Below are 17,779 nucleotides of genomic sequence, written 5' to 3'. Positions count from 1 at the left end.
TGCTTTGACTTTAATAGCCTGTATCTATATTTAGCCATAGCTTTCTCACGAGCAGACATAATGCAGATATTTAGTTGATTTCCATGGCAACATTAGAGAACATGTAGGGTGTATGGTGGGCGTCATACCTTTAAACAGTTAGCGCCTCTACAGATTTTCTCTTTGAGATACCGAACTACGGCTTTAGCACCCTGTTCACAGACTTCCAGTGGTGGGGCAGTCATGGGGTTTTCAGTTAGCGTGAGAATGCCAAGGTTTCGAAGATTGGAAAAATCTACTGGGAGGCTGCTCAGGTTATTAGTCTGAAGGTAAAGCTTCTTCAATCCTGAAAATGAAATAAAATATGATTTCATTCATGGATTTCATATGGATTATATAATACTAATATGATTACAGTTATTAAATACACAAAATAAAATTATTTTTTATTTTAAACACTCTCATTTCTAACTAATTATCAATTTAAGAAGGGAGGGATCATTTGCGTGGTGTAAAAGCAGCCAGGATAATGTTATAATTTTATGATAAGTTAGATTTAACAGACAGACAAACAGACACACACACACAGACAGACAGACACACGCACATATTACCAGTTAAGCAACCAATTGTTTTTGGCAGTGCTTTGAGTTTGTTGTTATGAAGGTCCAAAACCTGTAATCTTTGCATCTTGCCAATACTGTTAGGCAGGCCCACCAAGTTATTGTTGTCTAGGTAGAGTTCTTTGAGTTTCTGGGAAAATGTCCATAACATAGTTTAATACGGTATCTATATATTAATATTGATGTATCTATTTACATATAGATTATAGGCCTATAAGGTGAATGTAGAAATGTATATATTTTATGAAATAGGCCCACACTGTAAAACTGCATTCTTACTGTGAGCTGAGTAATGGTCTGTGGAAGAGAGTGGAGCTTCATGCCTTGATCCTGGCCAAGATAAAGCTTCTCCAGCAACAGCAGCTCACATACAGCAGTAGGGAAAGTCGAGAATTGGTTTCCAGACAGACCAAGATTTTTGATCTTAGATAATAACTGTATGCCTGCAGGAATCTGTAGACCCAGAATGAAAATAATGCAACAATTTCAATAGAAAACCAATTACAAAATAATCGTGGAAAGTGAATTCCATACATGGGTTTGGAAGTAAATTGAGATTGATTTGAATTAGTATGAAAAAAAGTATGAAAATCTGATACTATATGTGCTATATAATGTCTGCCATGCACAAATAAAGTTGGTTGGTTAGATTTTGATATGCAGGGATGGATTACTGCACGGGCCTACCGGGCCCAGGCCCAGGGGCCCAAGGTGTCAGGGGGCCCTGAAGCCCAAGCCTTTGCATGGAATCGTTGCCTCAATATCAACAAATCAGGATGTAGGCTATGAATCTGATTGAATTTAGTATTGGCCATCCCCAAAATGCACCAGAATAGAGGAAAATCACATCAAACAAATTCAAAAAGTTCTGGGGGAGGACCCCCAAACCCCCCCCTCCCACATATACGACAATTAGTGGGGGGCCCTTAATACATCTGGGCCCAGGGACCCGAAAGTTCATAATCCGCCCATGTTGATATGTGCCAAATGCAACCTAGAACCATCCATAATTCTATCATTTCAATCTGGCTATTCTTTAAGGTATTGATGAACATAAGGGTAGGTCTACAGACAGTACCGCTCTCAGTCGGTTGTCATCTAAGCTCAAATCTTCCAGGTGGACAAGCGAAAGGATCTCCATGGGGATGTCCGTTAAACTGTTCTGACTCAGGTCTAGCACACATAAATTCTGAAGATTGACAACATTAGGATGCAGTTCCTTCAGGCCTGTGTTCTTCAAATAAAGGACATGCAAAGAATTGAGCATGCAAATCTGAGCAGGAAATGTCCTAAGCATGTTGTTTGAAAGTGCCAGGTCTACCAGACCTCTAAGGGCCCTGAAACAGTGTGGCAGCCTGGTGAGGGAGTTACTCGAAACATCCAAGACAGTGAGGCGGCCAAACTTGCAAAGAGATCGAGGGAATGAAGACAGTCGGTTAAATGCTACAAAGAGTTTCTTCCAAGAAGATCCACAATCATAATCCGAGACTGTAACAATTTGATTCCGTCCAACATCAATGATTTCCAAATGGGGCAGTTTACCCAGCCCTGCTGGAAAAAACTGGAACAAATTGTTATTCAAATATATTTCTCTTAGGAATAGAAGGTTGGTGATCTCTGAAGGGAGAGCAGTAAGAGAATTATCTGACAAACCCAGAATTTCCAGTCTAAAGAGATTTTTGCAGATGAAATCATGGAGCTCTTTAAGATCCAGTCTGTACAATCTGAGCTCACGCAAACCATGCAAGCGATGGAGCACATCCTGCATTTGTTCAGGGCATTTGAATGGATTGTAACTCAGATCCAAGGAACGCAGATTTTGCGACAACCTACCAAGATCCCCGCAAACGCAACTCAGAAGATTTTCGTGCAAGTAAAGAACACGCAGATTTTTCAGTTGGCTGATCTCGGAAGGTAGTGAACAGACGAAGTTCCCCTCCATATGTAACTCCTCCAGATATTCCAGATGTAAAAGGTGAACTGGGAAGGCAGTGAGAGAACAGAATGAGCAGTCCACAAACATCACTTTTCCTTTACAGCGCTTCGGCAGCGAGAGTCCCATAACTTTCAAATCCAGTGTCTTGTCCTTCTGTCTGTAAGTCACGTCATCGCAGAATCGCACCGCCACCATCGTTCTCCTTAGGCCTCTCAGTAGGCCTAAAGTTGCTCACGGAAACCAGAAACTAGGCCAAGCATAAAGCACTTAAAAAAATGAATTGTTGGGTTAGTTCATCTCATCCCAACCACATCCCTTCCATCATTGAATGATGTTGGAATTCATTCGAATCCATATTAATTAGTTGCACAGATGCACAAAGCAGTGCAGCTAACAATGACTCAACACGCAACTTTGTAACGTCATAAGGCATCTCCATCATCACGATACAGACAGTAAGTTCTAATTGTAAAATTCAAGACCTTTCCAAACTATTCTGATTTATTTTAGACTGTTGTTTTGTTGAACAAATGTGTATTTGTGTTGAGATTTTAATAATTAACTTTCCAGTTCTGGAAAACAGCAATTTGCAATTTCATAATAATATTCCACTTGCCATACATGTTCAAGCACATTGAATAATGTTTTACTACAATTGCAAACAACCATCAGAAAACAGCTAAGGCTGTTAAATGCATTATTGCTTCTATAAATAAGCTATTCAAAAAACAGGGACATATTGCTATGGCCTAGGATGCAACTACATCATTATAGTCATGACCTTTATTGCTGGACTCAGGTTCCATTCAGAAAAAACAGACAACAGAGGCATGATGACATGTAATATAAAAACATTTGCACTTCTTTTACAAGACATTTACACCAGTGTTTCCACAGAGTGACTGGTATCGTATCGCCATTAAACCTAGAATTTGACAGCAGAATAACAATGTTGTTCTGCGAGTCATTCAGTCAACAAATAAATGTGTACATCAAACTTCTCAAAAACACCTGAAAGGTGCTGACTCGTTCATTATAATATGAAACACTGATTATTTCTTATTTGTATCATAATCAGAGATCTGATATATGATGTAGTGATATATGATTTTGCAGACATCCAACAAAAGTCTGGAAAACAAATATTGTTATCCCCTTTTGTCCATCAAGACAATACTAATTTTAGCATTGTATTGCACATCATATTTCACCCCAACATATATTCAGTAGCTGCTGAAAGCCAACACAACTAGGAGAAAGAAAGGCCAGATCATCAGCTTACATTTGTACATTACATAACATTACAGATTTACTAAGGTACATCCACAGCCAGTAAAGAAAATGTTCATGACAACCACTTCTTTGTGTTCATATAAATATTTTATTGGGGGTCAAAATTTGTTATTATAATTAGCCTATTGCTGATCTCATTTTGTCCAGTTACTACCAGTGATCATAAGCAGAAGAGGGGCCAGAGTAAGCAAGAGTGGCCAAAAGTGTCAGTCCAGTGGGGCCGGCAAATCATCTGAATTAGCAGACAGGGCCAGTGCTGAATTGCTGGCAATGTCTTCATCCTCACCGTAGCTGGGAGTCCAGTAGAAATGCCTGTGCAGACCATGAAATAACTCTGCTAAACACACGTGGCCATCCACCATATAGGGTGAGACGTCAGTGTGCATCTCCAGCAACCTGCCACTCCTCATGAGTTTGGTGAATGCCTGTGTACATGCAGAGGAAGAGACAGACAGTAGGGGGTGATGTTACACCATCTATTGGACACCCCATGTACAACATCTCTTCTTGAACTTACAACTTTTGTCTCAGTTCCACAGAACTATGCAACAACATATTACTAGACTGTTCCTCCGGATGGCTATTTCATCCTAGAGGATAGACATATATTGCTTATAATCTAAAGCGATTAGAAAGGTGCATCTCACCACACACACAGACTCCTCCAGCTTGTTGCCCCAGATGTAAATATGAGATAGAGAGCTGCTGATCTTCATGACCTCTGTAATAGTAACTAAACCCAGAGTACCAATGTTGTTGTAAGGGATGGACAATCTGTAGAAACAGTCAATGAAACAGGGGCCATACTCATACAGTACATTGCATAAGATGTGCTTATGGGAGATCTGATTTCTATAACAATATAAGAACAACTAAGAAACTATTTTATACAACAGGACGGCAATTGTAATCAATCTCTGCTCAGAAATGTGTCACTTACGCTTTGAGTTTGCACCGGGGCAGCACAATGGCCTCACTCAGGTGGATGGCTCCATCATCCTCAATGCGATTGGCAGACAGGTCGAGTATCTCCAGGGGAGAGCCCTGTTTTAAGACCTCAGCAAGGAACTTGGCACCATCCCTTGTGATCTTGTTGCTACATTAACAGATATGTAATACTCATTTCCTGTCTATTTTATACAATGACTTTGCTAAATTTCTTCAGCCATGCATTTATTTTCTACATTCTTCTCTTGGATTAAAGCATAAACTGACTGGCTATTGGGGCCCTAAGGATAGCTTTACACCGGTTACTACTTGAAATGTAGTATTTTGTGATATGATAAAGTACTGTAATGTTAACTGCAGTTAATACACAGGTGCGGTCAATCTATTTTTTTGAATGGCATAATACACTCTCATGTGGTTTTTACATGATGTGTCTTATACAGAGGACATTACTGTGTGATGACAGAGGAAAGGCAGGGGTAAAGTAAGAGTATGTGTATGTGGTATACCAGCGGAGATCCAGGTAGCGAAGGCTCTTGTTGCTGTGCAGGGCCTCACACAGCCTCTCTACACCAGTGTCTGTCATTTCATGCTTCCCAAGGTGCAGCTCACGCAAAGTCTGATTCACTACTAGCATACGAGCCATGTGAATAGTAGTCTCCTCCTGAAAAAAGAAAGACAAGCCATGCTTAGACAAAATGTAGATGGTGTTTAACCACATTTTTTTCCACCATTCAGTGTTACCTGATGGCTATAGAGCAATGGCCGACCCAGGTTGATGACACGAATGTGTTTATTACTGTTCAGGACGATGGAAAAAGCTATCAGGCTTTGAGTATCCTGAGGAGAGAGAATTACATGGTACAAAGGTTTGTTAATACAGAGTTTTGACTAGGAACAGTAAGCGCTGACATGGTGTTGTATCAATACCAAATCACAGTCAGAGCAGTCCAGCTCTTCCAGGTTGTTATTTATTTGCAGCATGCTGGCGAAGTGCATGGCTCCTTTGTTTCCAATTTTATTACCCGTCAATCTTAGGGACTTCAATGTTTTGTTTAACTGGTGAAAAAATAGAAAGTTCAATTAATGACACAAGACAGAAAAGAGCAGTATACAGTTCAATTCAATAACCCAGTATACGGCCAAACTTTACCTACATGAAGACTTTTTGCAATGTGTTCTGCACCCTCAGCCTCAATATTGTTACACATGAGATTCAAGGACTGAATGGCCACATTGTCCTGTTAAACAAACAAACAAACAAAAAACATTTACTCTCCAATTACAGTTTAAAAAGGCAACACAACATCAATATGAATAACTTGCAGTTGCATGACCTTGCAAATTACCATTTTATTCCTGATTAGAAAGTATTCTAAAAATATAATCTTCTCTATACATGGATATGTCCATCATAACAGACTCCTGTGAAATAAAGTATCCTACAACTAATCTACAACTATTTAGAAAATATTATTCAATCAGTGTTTTACTAGCATACCACAATGTGCACCCACAAAGAATGATGTGAACTTTACCAGCTTGATATGGCCAACATATTATCATTATCATACAGTACATTATGAGGATCTGATTAATTCCTCTGTATTTAATGGAGTTCAATACCTCACCTGAAGAAGTCCTGCTAAGTGTCTTGCTCCTTGGTCTGTGATGTCATTGTATCTTAAATCTAACCCTAAAAAAAAGATGTTTTGTTTAGTAAATTAAAAATACATTTCTTTACAACCTAAGACAACAAAGAAGGCCAACCGATCCAGTGGATGAATTACATACCCAACATTGTCTCACAAATTAGAGTTTTGACTCACTGTTTCTCATGTGACTATGGTGATATTCAGTTGATTAAAGCCAACCAGTGTAACTGTAACATTAACTACAGCGGTTTGCGACCACCAATTGGACGGTCCAGGCAAATGCTCACTATATTTTTCTGAAAGCTATGTATCTCTGGTGTATATTTCTGTATGATAGCCACTTGGATCTAGTGGCTTTGAGATTTTGAAACCACTGTTTAAAGTGGTTACATTTAAAAAAAATTATCAGAACATATCAGTGACTGAGTCTGGCCTCAGTGCCCAAAGGGTTAAGTACATTTCCTATTTGAAATTAAAAAAAAGTGAAGGGTCATGCATTAACCCATAACCTTTGACTATGACCAACGACCTTGAACACCCAATCAGTTCGTCTGGCCCTCATTGTGATTAAATGTACAAGGTTTGAAGAAAATAATTCAACATGCACATATTCTGGTGGAACTGGTAGGCTGTAACTGAAAACTATTTTTTTAAAATTAATTTCAGTTCATTTTCAATCCCAAAGCTACCAGATCCAAGTTGCCAGCATGAAGAAATATGCTGTAAAGCTTCTCTGTGTAGGCTACCTTGAAGAAAAATATAAGCTAGTGAGCGTTGCACCCCACCAAGTGGTAGTAAACGGAAACATTTTGAGGGCCTTTGCTCAGGGATGGTTGCAGTTGCTCAGGGATGGAGCAGTTTAGAGCTGATCTCAAATAATTCTATAATTTGTTCAGATACACAACTTACAGTGATGAAATGCATGCATTCTAAAGGCTTGATGTTGGGTAATCTGAAAACCAAAACAGTGGGTGGTCTAATATTAATGTTGAATAGGAGGCCTAGGGTTGGACTAAACAGCTGTCTATCTTAACCTGAATATGGGCTAAAACTATAAAGACAGGCTCATTCAGTAAGAGATAATAGTGGAAATATGACAAAATAGACCTTGTGCAAGCTTTGCCAGGATAAAGACCCATATAGCTTATTGAGTTAACGTTGACCTACCTTTTACTGATTCATTATCATTCAGAAGTTTTGAAACTGCAAGCAAGTCGTTGTCATTTAGTCTCTTCACCTCTTTCAGCCGATCGTTTCCGGTTAATTTGATCACGGCGTCACTACAATGTGCCATAACGTGAACATTTAGGAGGAATAGTCTGTAATGAGCGACTTCAACTTTTATATATTGGTATTAAATTAATTGAACGTTAGCCTAACGTTAGCATGCTTTATGGTAACGTTAGGCTCAGACAACTTGAGTGATACCAGAGATGGCCGTTAAACTAAGTATCTGTGGTTAGAAGCTAGGTCATTTTACCTACCCTGTGTCCTTGCCTGCGTCTTCAAGTACTTGCATGACATATACATTGATGGGCACTTCCACCTCTGCACAAATCTTGTAATAAAGGTCTTCCAACATCTCGCATGGTAAAACGACAAACTCAGTGGGCTCTTACAATATTCAGTGTGGCAAAAAGCTTTGACCACGTTCCTATAGCAACGACACATGCGCACTCCTCTATAAAGTATCTGACATCACGCATGGGCCTGCCTTTGAATTTTCATCACACGTCTTTTATCATTTCTATTACCTATCATATGTTAGATAAAATTGGTCTGATTTAATGTTCTTAAAGCGGGAGAATTATCTTACAACACATTTTCAGAAACCACATCACAAGTCATCTTGTGCCACTATTTATATCTTGCCTTGAGATGTTTTTACAAAGGGCACTTCGTTTTCTTTATAAATACCAGGCAGCTTGAGGAGGGGTGTGGAATAAAGGATAAGTTTTGTCATTGTGGTATGTTTTTCCTTATATAATGTGATCGGCAATGCTGAGCATTTATGGTTGCCTTTATTACTGATGCATTTGTTACTTTTACACAAATGAGGAATGTTGACTGACTGGCCAACCACAGCTGATGGTAGGGAGCTATGACTGACTGTGTACAAATTTGTTTCAACCAAAACAATGACCAACCCTTAACTTCTAACCCTGAAGCATTGTCAAAAAGTGTGAATTTTAATGATATGTTAAATTAACATATTTAATTATGTGTTAAATATGTTAAACACACTCCATGCATCCCATCCATTCAGAATTGACTAAATGGAAGATATGGGGTAGTCTTTTGTATGACCACAGAAATTCACAAATGTTCTTCCTTACAAAATAAAATACACACACAATCCATTAACATAAATGCCAAAGCTAAACAATTAAAAACATGTATGAGGTTGCAATTCAATAATTCAAATTCTGGACAGAAATGCCATTATTCTGCATTTAATGCCAAGCCATTGGCACCAAACTACTTCCAACACTGTAATTAAATTATGCTCTTCACAAGTAGTGGCTCTAAGTCCCGTTTACTCTGCCTCAATTGTGTGGACGATGACGATCTGCGTTGTTTCCATGGATGCGGCAGTGTCCGCTGGGATTTCCAGCTGCTCAAATGTAACTCCAGTGGGGTTGAGCGGAGATGCACACATGCGAGCAATCAGCCCTTGGTGGTCAATGGGGATGTTGAGAGGAACGGCTGCAGTGGTCAGGGTCTCTTCAATTTCAACTGCAGCTGTAGGGAAGACATTTAGCTTTGACTTCAAGGAGCACTAAAATGGTTCTCAGTGTACATGTGTATGTTTGGCCACGAAGTCAGTTTATATGTAGGTACAATACATAAAAGTTTTGAACATGCTTTTTGAAATACTATACTTGGGTAGATCAGGGTTTCTTTCTATTACTGTTTTCATTTACTCTACAGCAAGAGTAAAAATGCAACGACATATTGTTGACCTTTTTAGTTTGACATTTTAATGTCATTGACCTTTAGATATTCTCATACTGTAAACAATCTGGAAGAGCCAGATGCCAATGTAATAAGACCATCTTACCACCGTGTTTCTTCTCTTTGTGTCTCTTCAAGCCACTTGGGTCAGCAAACATTTGTCCACAGAGATCACATCTCACTCGTTTATAACCTACGGTAGAAAGAAGAACACTGTGAGGTAGACATAAAACTGATGTAAATTTAAGACAACCACCAGAAGCTCCAAAATGATTAAAAACAGGACCATTTTACCCAAAGGACTGGTAGGGCCAAACACATCTAACATGTTATAAGTTGAATTAAAGGAGTAAGCAACATGGATATCATGAAAGAAGGAAATTATTCATATAATATTTGAAAATGTTGCATTAAATCAACCAAGCTGCTAGAACCATCTTTGGTAATGAACTAATGTACTAAAAATGCAGTTTTTACCATGACTGTCCATGTGTTTCCTCAGTTCTCCAGTAGTAAAGAATCTCTTGCCACACACCAAGCACAAGTACGGAGCATCTGTTGGTCACATGATAAATGAAATAATAGTAAGGAAGTGAGGTACCATCTAACACAATTTGCACAATTTGAGTAAGAGAAACAACTGTTGCACTCAAGCTGAATAGCAGTCAGCATGATGTTAGATGACCTATACAAGCCACCCACTCTCAACATTATGTACACATTACTGAACATAACACTTACAGAGCAATGAAGCGCACAATCACTGATGGTCTGTCATTATATACTGATAATCATATGCTGTGGATGAATGGTTTATCTTTTTTGCTTAATCTTTGTGTTGCTTCAGATGAAATAAAATCAATGTTCCTTACTGGATGTAGCTTCCTCCTCTGCTTTTTTAAGCTTCTCCTTTGCATGTTTCCGCGAATGGGTTATGAGTGAGCTGGAGACAGCAAAAGCCCGACCGCATGTGTCACAGACATACGGCTTTTCACCCGTGTGCCGCCGCATGTGATAGGTCAGTGTGCTGGCCTGGGCAAAGCACTTTCCACACAACTCACAGTTGTATGGTTTCTCACCACTGTGCTTCCTGAAGACAAAAGATGTTGAGAAAACTGTAAGACCAGGAATAGTTTGACATAAATAAATACTTGTGCATATTGAATGAGACCATAAAATTATAAAAGATTATAATGTAAAACAGCATCAAAAAATGTGCTAAATGTGAACACAGACAAACTGGGGTTATTGCTATTCAAGGAAAATATTTTTGATCTGAAATAAGAAGGTCACCTGCAGTGAATTTTGAGGTTGCTGGATGTTGCAAACTGTAGACCACAGTCGTTGCACTGGTAAGGCTTTTCCTCCCCGTGGTGCATGCGGCAGTGGAAGACCAACTGGCACTTCTGAGCAAAAGACTTGTCACATTTATCACACTTGAATGGCTTCTCTCCTACAAGCAAGAAAAAGAAAAGTTTCACTTGTGTTTTTTGACAACAAATATTATATATATGAGCATTACAAATCACTCACTGAATCACTGAGCCCCAGGTTTAGAAGTATTTTGGCTAATATTCTATAATCCACAAATTAGATTAGAATAGACTAGGCGACGTATCAAAAGTATCTCACCTGTGTGAATGCGCAAGTGTGTCTTCAGCTGGTTCCCTTGTCTGAACGTGCGGTTACACAGCTGACACTCATAGGGCTTCAGGCCCTTGTGGATGCGCATGTGCCTGCGCAGGCTGCTCAACTCCGAGAAGACCTTGCCACACGAGCTGCAGATGGGCCGGCTCTTGCCCAGCTGCCGACTGCCGGCTCCTAAGAGGGTGTCCTCACCCACCATCTCCATCATCTCCACCATCTCCTCATCTCCCTGCGTCTCTTCCTCTTCACACTCTCCGACCTCCACCTTCATCACAGCGGCATAGTCAGAGCTCTCCTTCAGCTTTTTGCTGGGGACCCTCTTGCGGTTGCTCTTCCTTATCTTGGCAGGGTTCAGGGGGTCATCATCCTCTCCATCAGGTGTGAATTCACAGTCGTCCATGCTGCTGGTGGGTTCCCCTTGTTGCTCAGTTTGTTGTTCATCAACAGGCATTTCGTTGCTCGGTTCAGCTTCAACCGCAGGCATGTCACTCGCTGGTTCTGCAGTCACCTTCTCAGGCATTTCATTCGCTGGTTCTGCAGTCACCTTCTCAGGTACTTCACTCGCTGGTTCTACAGTCACTTTCTTTGGAGGACGCCCTCTTCCTCTTCCTCTACCCACCGCTCTACCTCTTCCCCGTCCACTCGGTCGCCCTCTGCCTCGTCCCGTACCTTTGGGGGAACTGCTCTCCTCTACCGCAGGGGTCTCAACGCTGGGTTTGGGTTTTGGCTTCCTACCCCTTTTGCCCGTTGATGCTGCCTGCTCTTTGGGTGGGGATGATTCGCTTGTGGCTGGAGTGGGTGACTGCTTTTCCTGGGACTCACTCTGCTCTGTGCTCTCCTGTTCTTCACTCTCCTCCACTTCAGCTAAAGGTGGAAGCATGTCAACTGGCTCTGGGCTGGGAGCAGAACACTCTGCAATAGCTTCTGCTGCGGCTTCTGCTGCCGCCTCTGCCGCTGCCACCGCATTGCAGGCCTGAATGATAGCCTCTAAACTAGGTTTCTCATCATTCTGGCAGAGTCGATCACACTGGTTCAGCACTTCTTGCATTCCCAAGAAAGCAGCTGCTTTCCGTATGTCTGAAATATCATCATTGCTAAAGGCAAGGAGAAAAACAAAACGTCATCAACACCAATGTGAATGTCCAAGGTGCCATCTGCCAGAGACTGTTTTGCCAAAGCTATTACATTTAGTAATGTTGTTATTTACTAGGCAGGTTAGCAAACTTACACAACCTATATTTTAATTCAAATTGTAGTTGCCAGTAACACATCTTCAACAAAGAAAAAAAAGTATATCATAACATTCTTACTTTGGAGAAATGGCCTTGAGATTAGCTACCAACAACGTTAGCTAAGTCAAGAAAATACACCAATAAAAATGTAATTAACTTATTTAGCCTACACAGCTACTAATCTGGGTTAGTAACTATCATTTCAACAGTATTGCTATGTGCACGAAACACGTTATGTGCACTTTTGATGAACAGTTACTAAATGAATTTTTCACGTTAAACGTTTCACATTAGCTAGCACAGGTTATACACATATCAGGATGCTGGATTACCTTAATATTGAACATTAACTGTTAGAGAAATTTCTATGTGAAATTAGACTGACTGACTTACATGATCAGTGAACAAAAATCCTTAAAAGTTATGGGTGAAAAGGAGCAATTTCCTTCAAGTGACATTTGAGAGAATTACTAGGCAAATTACTTCTATTATCAGTAACACCTAGAATGCTAGCATTAATGTTAGCAGCTAGAGGCTAGCTGAACAAGAACCCAAGCTCAAGCTAACAGGAAATTAGTAAATGGTACACTGACTACAGGATCTAGGCCTACTTATCGAGAATGTAAACTCGATCAAAGGTCATATGATAGTACACCATGGGTTATGAGATATATTTTTTAAATTTCTGAAAAATATATATATATAATTAGATTTTTAGAAAACTAACTGATACAATGTTGTTGTTCACTGTACATCAATTTGAATAATAATAAGTCATGTCTCATTGATTAAAAAAATAGACATTTTACCTGTCAATATTTAGATTTCCAGTGTAAACAAAGGTCAAAAGTCTCTGAAACGTTGCCTCGGTCACCCATTCTGGGTCTAACGTTATAGTTGTGACGCCTTCTCCTTCAAGCGCACTTCGAGATGCGAAGAACTCACTGAAGGCTGCAAGTACATTCCGGTGAGCTTGATACCGCGACGGACCAATAACAATGGTACAGTCGCAAAGAAATCCCCGTTCTCTTTGCTTTTTAAGCTGCTCCAGCAGGAGCTCGGCATGAACAAGTGTTGTCATCATCAATCTGGAGAGATGAACAAAACAAACGACTAGTAAACATACTTTGGTTTGTAATTTATCCTCGGGCATTTATATTAAACACACTTAAATATTTCAATGTATTATCTAAATACGTAGCCTTATTTGGCCAATGCTGCAGCTCGTGAGTCTATTAAAAAAAAAAAAAAAAACATTGGTGAAGGAATTCTGATTATTTGCATCCACTTTGAAGATGCAAGAATAAACGAAAGGGAAATAAAAGTTCCCGCGTCAGATATATGACTTGGGTGTGAGCAGTTACATTGTAGCATAATTTGCGTTCTGCAACCAAAATAAGACATATCTATTTTTATTCATTTTTTAGAGAAATGCATGGAATCATCTATACCAAATTATTATTACCAATAGTGAAACAAAAAATATAAGCAATATCTGCGTTAGCCAATACAAAATACATGTGAACCGACAAGTGACAGCGTAAATATCGATAAAAACAAAAAGGGCTCTTATTTCGAAAGCGCTGGTCCGAAAACGCAGAAGGCGAAGTTGTGAAGTCCAGAAACAACTGCCTACATAACAATTATACGTGCAATTAGCCAGTAAATACTGAAAATACAAGCTATTAAAAAGGAGAATAGCGATACAAAAATACATTTGCAATACGACATTACCTTTTAATCCTTATTCTTGTTCAGCCATTTTCCCGTGACGTCAGGGGAATTGGATTGATGTCATATCCGTTTCAGATGCTTCTTTGTTATGTTCACAGTCTTGCGATGATTATTACCACCACCCAATGGACTGGAGTGGCGACAATAAATTTACAGATTCCTAAAATTCATACCATTAATGAATAATAATAGTACATTTTGACTCCTGGAGCCATTTCTTAAAAAGTGTCAGATCAGTGACCTGATTTGAAAGTGATGGGAAATCAGGATTCCATCCTCAATGTGTCAGCCTTCTCCTCCCTGGTTTATGGGTCGGCAGAGACAAATACCAACATTCTGACCAATGTATGATAATGTCACGAGGTGCAATTTACAAACAATTTCATAAATAGTTAAAAGTTATAAAGATGTGATTACATTGACCATATATTGTATCACCTCATCATGTGTCTGAATCTTAAAGACTCTTATTACCCTGATTGATGACTATTTGGGTTCAATACAATAAATTGAGACGGTTATTCTAGTTCAAATGTAACCAAGATCCATGCACAGCCTGGTTAGGTGCAGGTAGATTTCAGGAACATACTTTAAATAGCAAAAAATAAGATTGATCTACCGCACACTGTCGTTTACTCGATTTTATTCAGAGCGAACAACGCGTTTCGCATACATCGAGTAAACGTCAACATTGTGCGGTAGATCAATCTTAAGGTTATTCTAGTCTTCTCCCACCCAAAGGTGCTAAAAAGGTAAAAAGATTGTGACATGTTCCTTTACTCTTCTCATGCATTCAAAGAATGTCCTGTTTAGAATTCCAGTATAGCTACTTTACATTCACCACTTCTGGCATTCCAAATAGTTGCAGCTGATGTACATCTCTCCTTCATTTGATTTTTTTTTTTAAGTATCATTTCAAATCACTCAGGTTGGACTTCAAGACCAGGTCACTGTGGGTACTTGAACCCAGATATGGAATAGGTGCTGTACCCAATTGTGCATGGATTGAGAAAACAGCCATACTGGCAGTAGTGCTGCAGTTTTCATTTATTACATTCACTTCTGCCAATGAAATACTTGTACTCTAGGGTTACCTAATCCTAATGCAAAACATAGCAAATGTAGGCACTGGAACACTTGTATGAAGCATATCAAAATATGGAAAAACTGAAATTCAAATTAACCCCCCCCCCCCCCCCCAAAAAAAAAAAAAAAAAAAAAACTTGAATTGAAATTAAACACCCAACAGACTATAAATGAAATTATGATATGCACAATTGCAACCTGTACCATTTGTTTAAGGGGGAAACATGGGTGCCAATATCCTGGTACAGCTTCTGTTTTCCTTTTTCTAAGTAATGTGCCACAAGCTCGTTTTAAGACGGTGGCATGTCAATGTTCTGGACAGTGCAGTAAGGCCCCAGGACTTGGCGAGCTGTGCTCCAAAAAAAGTCTGAGCAGCCCAAGCCAGATCCACTGTGGTAGGGTGGCAGAGCGGCACTGACGACACTCAGAGGCAGCACAACACCCAAGCTGAATGCACTGGCGGTTAGGACTCCTCTTCTGAAGCTGTGGTACGCCTCGCCCAGCCAGTGGACACTATGGTGAGAATGGGTGAGAGGGACAACATTACAGTTAGTTACAATATAAGTAGTACTTGTGCATTTTGTTCAAATTTACAGCTGAGCATATAACTATAAGTACTTCTCTATATAAAGTATACTGTATATGACATACAGTCAAAGAAAGCTGGAGTCATATTGGAGTCACATGAATCATTTAGAAGCCTTTAAGGTTGATGGACGTGGAAGAAAGAGTACAATTTCAAATATAAGCCATCTGCACAAGGCAGTTAAGAGGAAATGTACGTCAATGTCCTAGACAAAGCATAATCAAAGTGTATTGTGACTTTTTTTTTTAAAGTATATTTTGTCGGCTTTTTTGCCTTTATTTGGATAAGACAGTGAAGAGTGACAGGAAGTAAGTGGGAGAAAGAGATGGGGTGGGAATCGGGAAATGACCGCAGGTCGGATTCAAACCTGGGTCCCTCTCCCCATGGGCACTCGGACCCGTACGGGCGCTGTAGCCTGCTGCGCCACAGCGCCCCCTTGTGACTTTACTTTAAATGTACCTTGGATGCTGTGGTGTATCTTCCTGCTCTGTTACACAAAATCCTATCTGCTCTTCCTCCACAGTTTCAGCCTGTTCAACTCCTTCCTCATCCAAAGATTTGGTGACCTCTTGCATCTCTTGACCAACTTTCCTGTCCACCTGCTCATACTTGACTTCCTCTATGTCATTCTCAAGGCTGACCTCTCTGTGTACTTCTTTCTGGTCCTCTATAATTGCCTGTGGTACCTGCCGAATCTCTTCCTCAAACCTTATGGGTTCATCTGGTACCTGCAGAATATTTTCAACCTTTAAAACTTTCTCCTTCTCAACCGTTATGGGTTTTTCTTCCTCAACCATGGCAGGTTCATCTACTTCCACCTCATCATCAGACTCCTGAAAAGGATGTTCACACAATAACATTACTCTGGGAAGCTGGTCCGTAAAATTAGGCACCATCTCAATATGGATATTCAGTCAGTAAAAAAATGTTTTTGATCCTTTTAGAGTAAATTACATGTTTGAGGACCATGGAACAGGAACAGGTAAGAACTGGGTTCTAAAAACTCACTGGATGTCCTGGCATCAGCCCCAGTTCCTCTGCTAGAGAGAAACAGTTGTCAGTTGTAGCTAAGACCAGACCGTTTGAATTCAGGAAACTTCCTCCTGCAGTACTGTCAGAAAAATGGTGTATGGTTTATTATCTATTCTATTTTATTATGGTAGGAAGAGAATCAACAGACAAAGCATTTAACTGATTATGCACAAGAAAGGCAGTACATCCATCAGTATGATTGAACAACACACTTAAGTATACAGAATTTTAAAAACATCATCACAGGCCAATTCTCAGATATCTGGGTTTTTCATGACTTTAAGTTGGGTCTCTGCTAATCCTACACTTATCATGTGTATCTGGCAGATTACAGACAGCATGAGAACCATGAAACATACACTCGTGCTAGTTCCAACTGGCCTTCCAGGTCTTTCACAGCCCTCTTCAGGGTCTACATGGCGATGGAGGAAAATTGTATTGTTATGTATTTCATATTCAAATGCAATTACAATGCTAAAGACATTTCAGGAATTTTAATTGAATGAAACATGCCTGTTCCATGGTAGCAAACTCCTCTAAGGAAGCTTTTAGTTGGTTGACCAACATGTCTTTCTATAAAGAAAGAAAAAGCCCAGTTTGTAGCAGTAGTATCATATACCATGCAATATAATCTGTGGAATCTAATGTCATATGCTTGTTGTCGAGTTCAGGTTAAATACCCACACTGTTAATAACGGCAGTTTTCTGATCCAGCAGCATTCTTGTTTCCTCCAGCTGTTGCTGCACACAGTATAAGGAAAAGTGGCAAAGTTATAATTGTGAAATCGGGACAATTGAAATGCAAGATTGATAAAACATTACAGTTTTCTCCGAGTGCAATGATGATAGACAGACTTCCTTTGGTCAAACATAGCGCATGTTAACCTCCTTCTATCAGCCAAATACCTTCCTGTTATGTCCTTTTATCACAGAGTTACAGGCAATAAAACAAATTTAATTGGTAAAAGTTAATTTCATTAGTGGTTTAATTTTTTTATTATTAAAGAGTGTTTTTCATGTAAAGGTTTGACTTCATGCTTATTCAGTAGACAATTTAGTGCTCTTCACAATCC

General features: G+C 39.7%; 3 protein-coding genes across 3 annotated transcripts; all 3 read right to left on the bottom strand.

Annotated features, from left to right (window-relative positions):
* Positions 1-115: 115 nt before the first annotated feature.
* Positions 116-2,733, bottom strand: LOC143131492 (uncharacterized). The gene is made up of 7 exons (XM_076291144.1): positions 2,252-2,733; positions 1,924-1,939; positions 1,681-1,791; positions 882-1,073; positions 579-732; positions 439-450; positions 116-325 (listed from the first exon to the last, which is right to left on the bottom strand). Exons 1-7 carry the CDS (start codon positions 2,731-2,733, stop codon positions 123-125), a joined length of 1,170 nt encoding a protein of 389 aa, XP_076147259.1. The 3' UTR covers positions 116-122.
* A 1,260-nt stretch (positions 2,734-3,993) lies between these two features.
* lrrc34 (leucine rich repeat containing 34) lies at positions 3,994-8,001 on the bottom strand. Its single transcript, XM_076291304.1, has 10 exons — positions 7,919-8,001; positions 7,602-7,714; positions 6,411-6,475; positions 5,937-6,020; positions 5,710-5,838; positions 5,524-5,619; positions 5,289-5,443; positions 4,772-4,927; positions 4,479-4,605; positions 3,994-4,256 (listed from the first exon to the last, which is right to left on the bottom strand). Exons 1-10 carry the CDS (start codon positions 7,951-7,953, stop codon positions 4,038-4,040), a joined length of 1,179 nt encoding a protein of 392 aa, XP_076147419.1. The 5' UTR covers positions 7,954-8,001; the 3' UTR covers positions 3,994-4,037.
* A 282-nt stretch (positions 8,002-8,283) lies between these two features.
* mynn (myoneurin) lies at positions 8,284-14,075 on the bottom strand. Its single transcript, XM_076290533.1, has 8 exons — positions 14,003-14,075; positions 13,078-13,356; positions 11,022-12,130; positions 10,683-10,842; positions 10,262-10,479; positions 9,867-9,944; positions 9,496-9,582; positions 8,284-9,176 (listed from the first exon to the last, which is right to left on the bottom strand). Exons 2-8 carry the CDS (start codon positions 13,350-13,352, stop codon positions 8,971-8,973), a joined length of 2,133 nt encoding a protein of 710 aa, XP_076146648.1. The 5' UTR covers positions 13,353-13,356; positions 14,003-14,075; the 3' UTR covers positions 8,284-8,970.
* Between the last annotated feature and the right edge of the window lie 3,704 nt (positions 14,076-17,779).

Source organism: Alosa pseudoharengus, unplaced genomic scaffold (assembly GCF_046254945.1).
Source record: "Alosa pseudoharengus isolate Yale_2024_CS ecotype anadromous, Long Island Sound unplaced genomic scaffold, YU_APseudo_1.1 YU_APseudo_1.1_scf_18, whole genome shotgun sequence".
NCBI lineage: Eukaryota > Metazoa > Chordata > Actinopteri > Clupeiformes > Clupeidae > Alosa > Alosa pseudoharengus.
This window is presented reverse-complemented; position numbering and strand designations above follow the sequence as displayed.

Coding starts and splice junctions, on each gene's coding strand:
- LOC143131492 (XM_076291144.1), bottom strand. CDS start 2,733: ATGGTGGCGGTGCGATTCTGCGATGACGTGACTTACAGACAGAAGGAC. Junction 1,074..1,680: donor ATGACAACCGACTGAGAGCG/GTACTGTCTGTA, acceptor TGTTGCATTATT/TTCATTCTGGGTCTACAGAT. Junction 733..881: donor AGACCATTACTCAGCTCACA/GTAAGAATGCAG, acceptor ACATTTTCCCAG/AAACTCAAAGAACTCTACCT.
- lrrc34 (XM_076291304.1), bottom strand. CDS start 7,953: ATGCAAGTACTTGAAGACGCAGGCAAGGACACAGG. Junction 7,715..7,918: donor GACGCAGGCAAGGACACAGG/GTAGGTAAAATG, acceptor GGCACATTGTAG/TGACGCCGTGATCAAATTAA. Junction 6,021..6,410: donor ACTTAGCAGGACTTCTTCAG/GTGAGGTATTGA, acceptor TTTGTTTAACAG/GACAATGTGGCCATTCAGTC.
- mynn (XM_076290533.1), bottom strand. CDS start 13,352: ATGATGACAACACTTGTTCATGCCGAGCTCCTGCTGGAGCAGCTTAAA. Junction 10,843..11,021: donor ACACTTGCGCATTCACACAG/GTGAGATACTTT, acceptor TCTTGCTTGTAG/GAGAGAAGCCATTCAAGTGT. Junction 9,177..9,495: donor CAAAGAGAAGAAACACGGTG/GTAAGATGGTCT, acceptor TCTTCCCTACAG/CTGCAGTTGAAATTGAAGAG.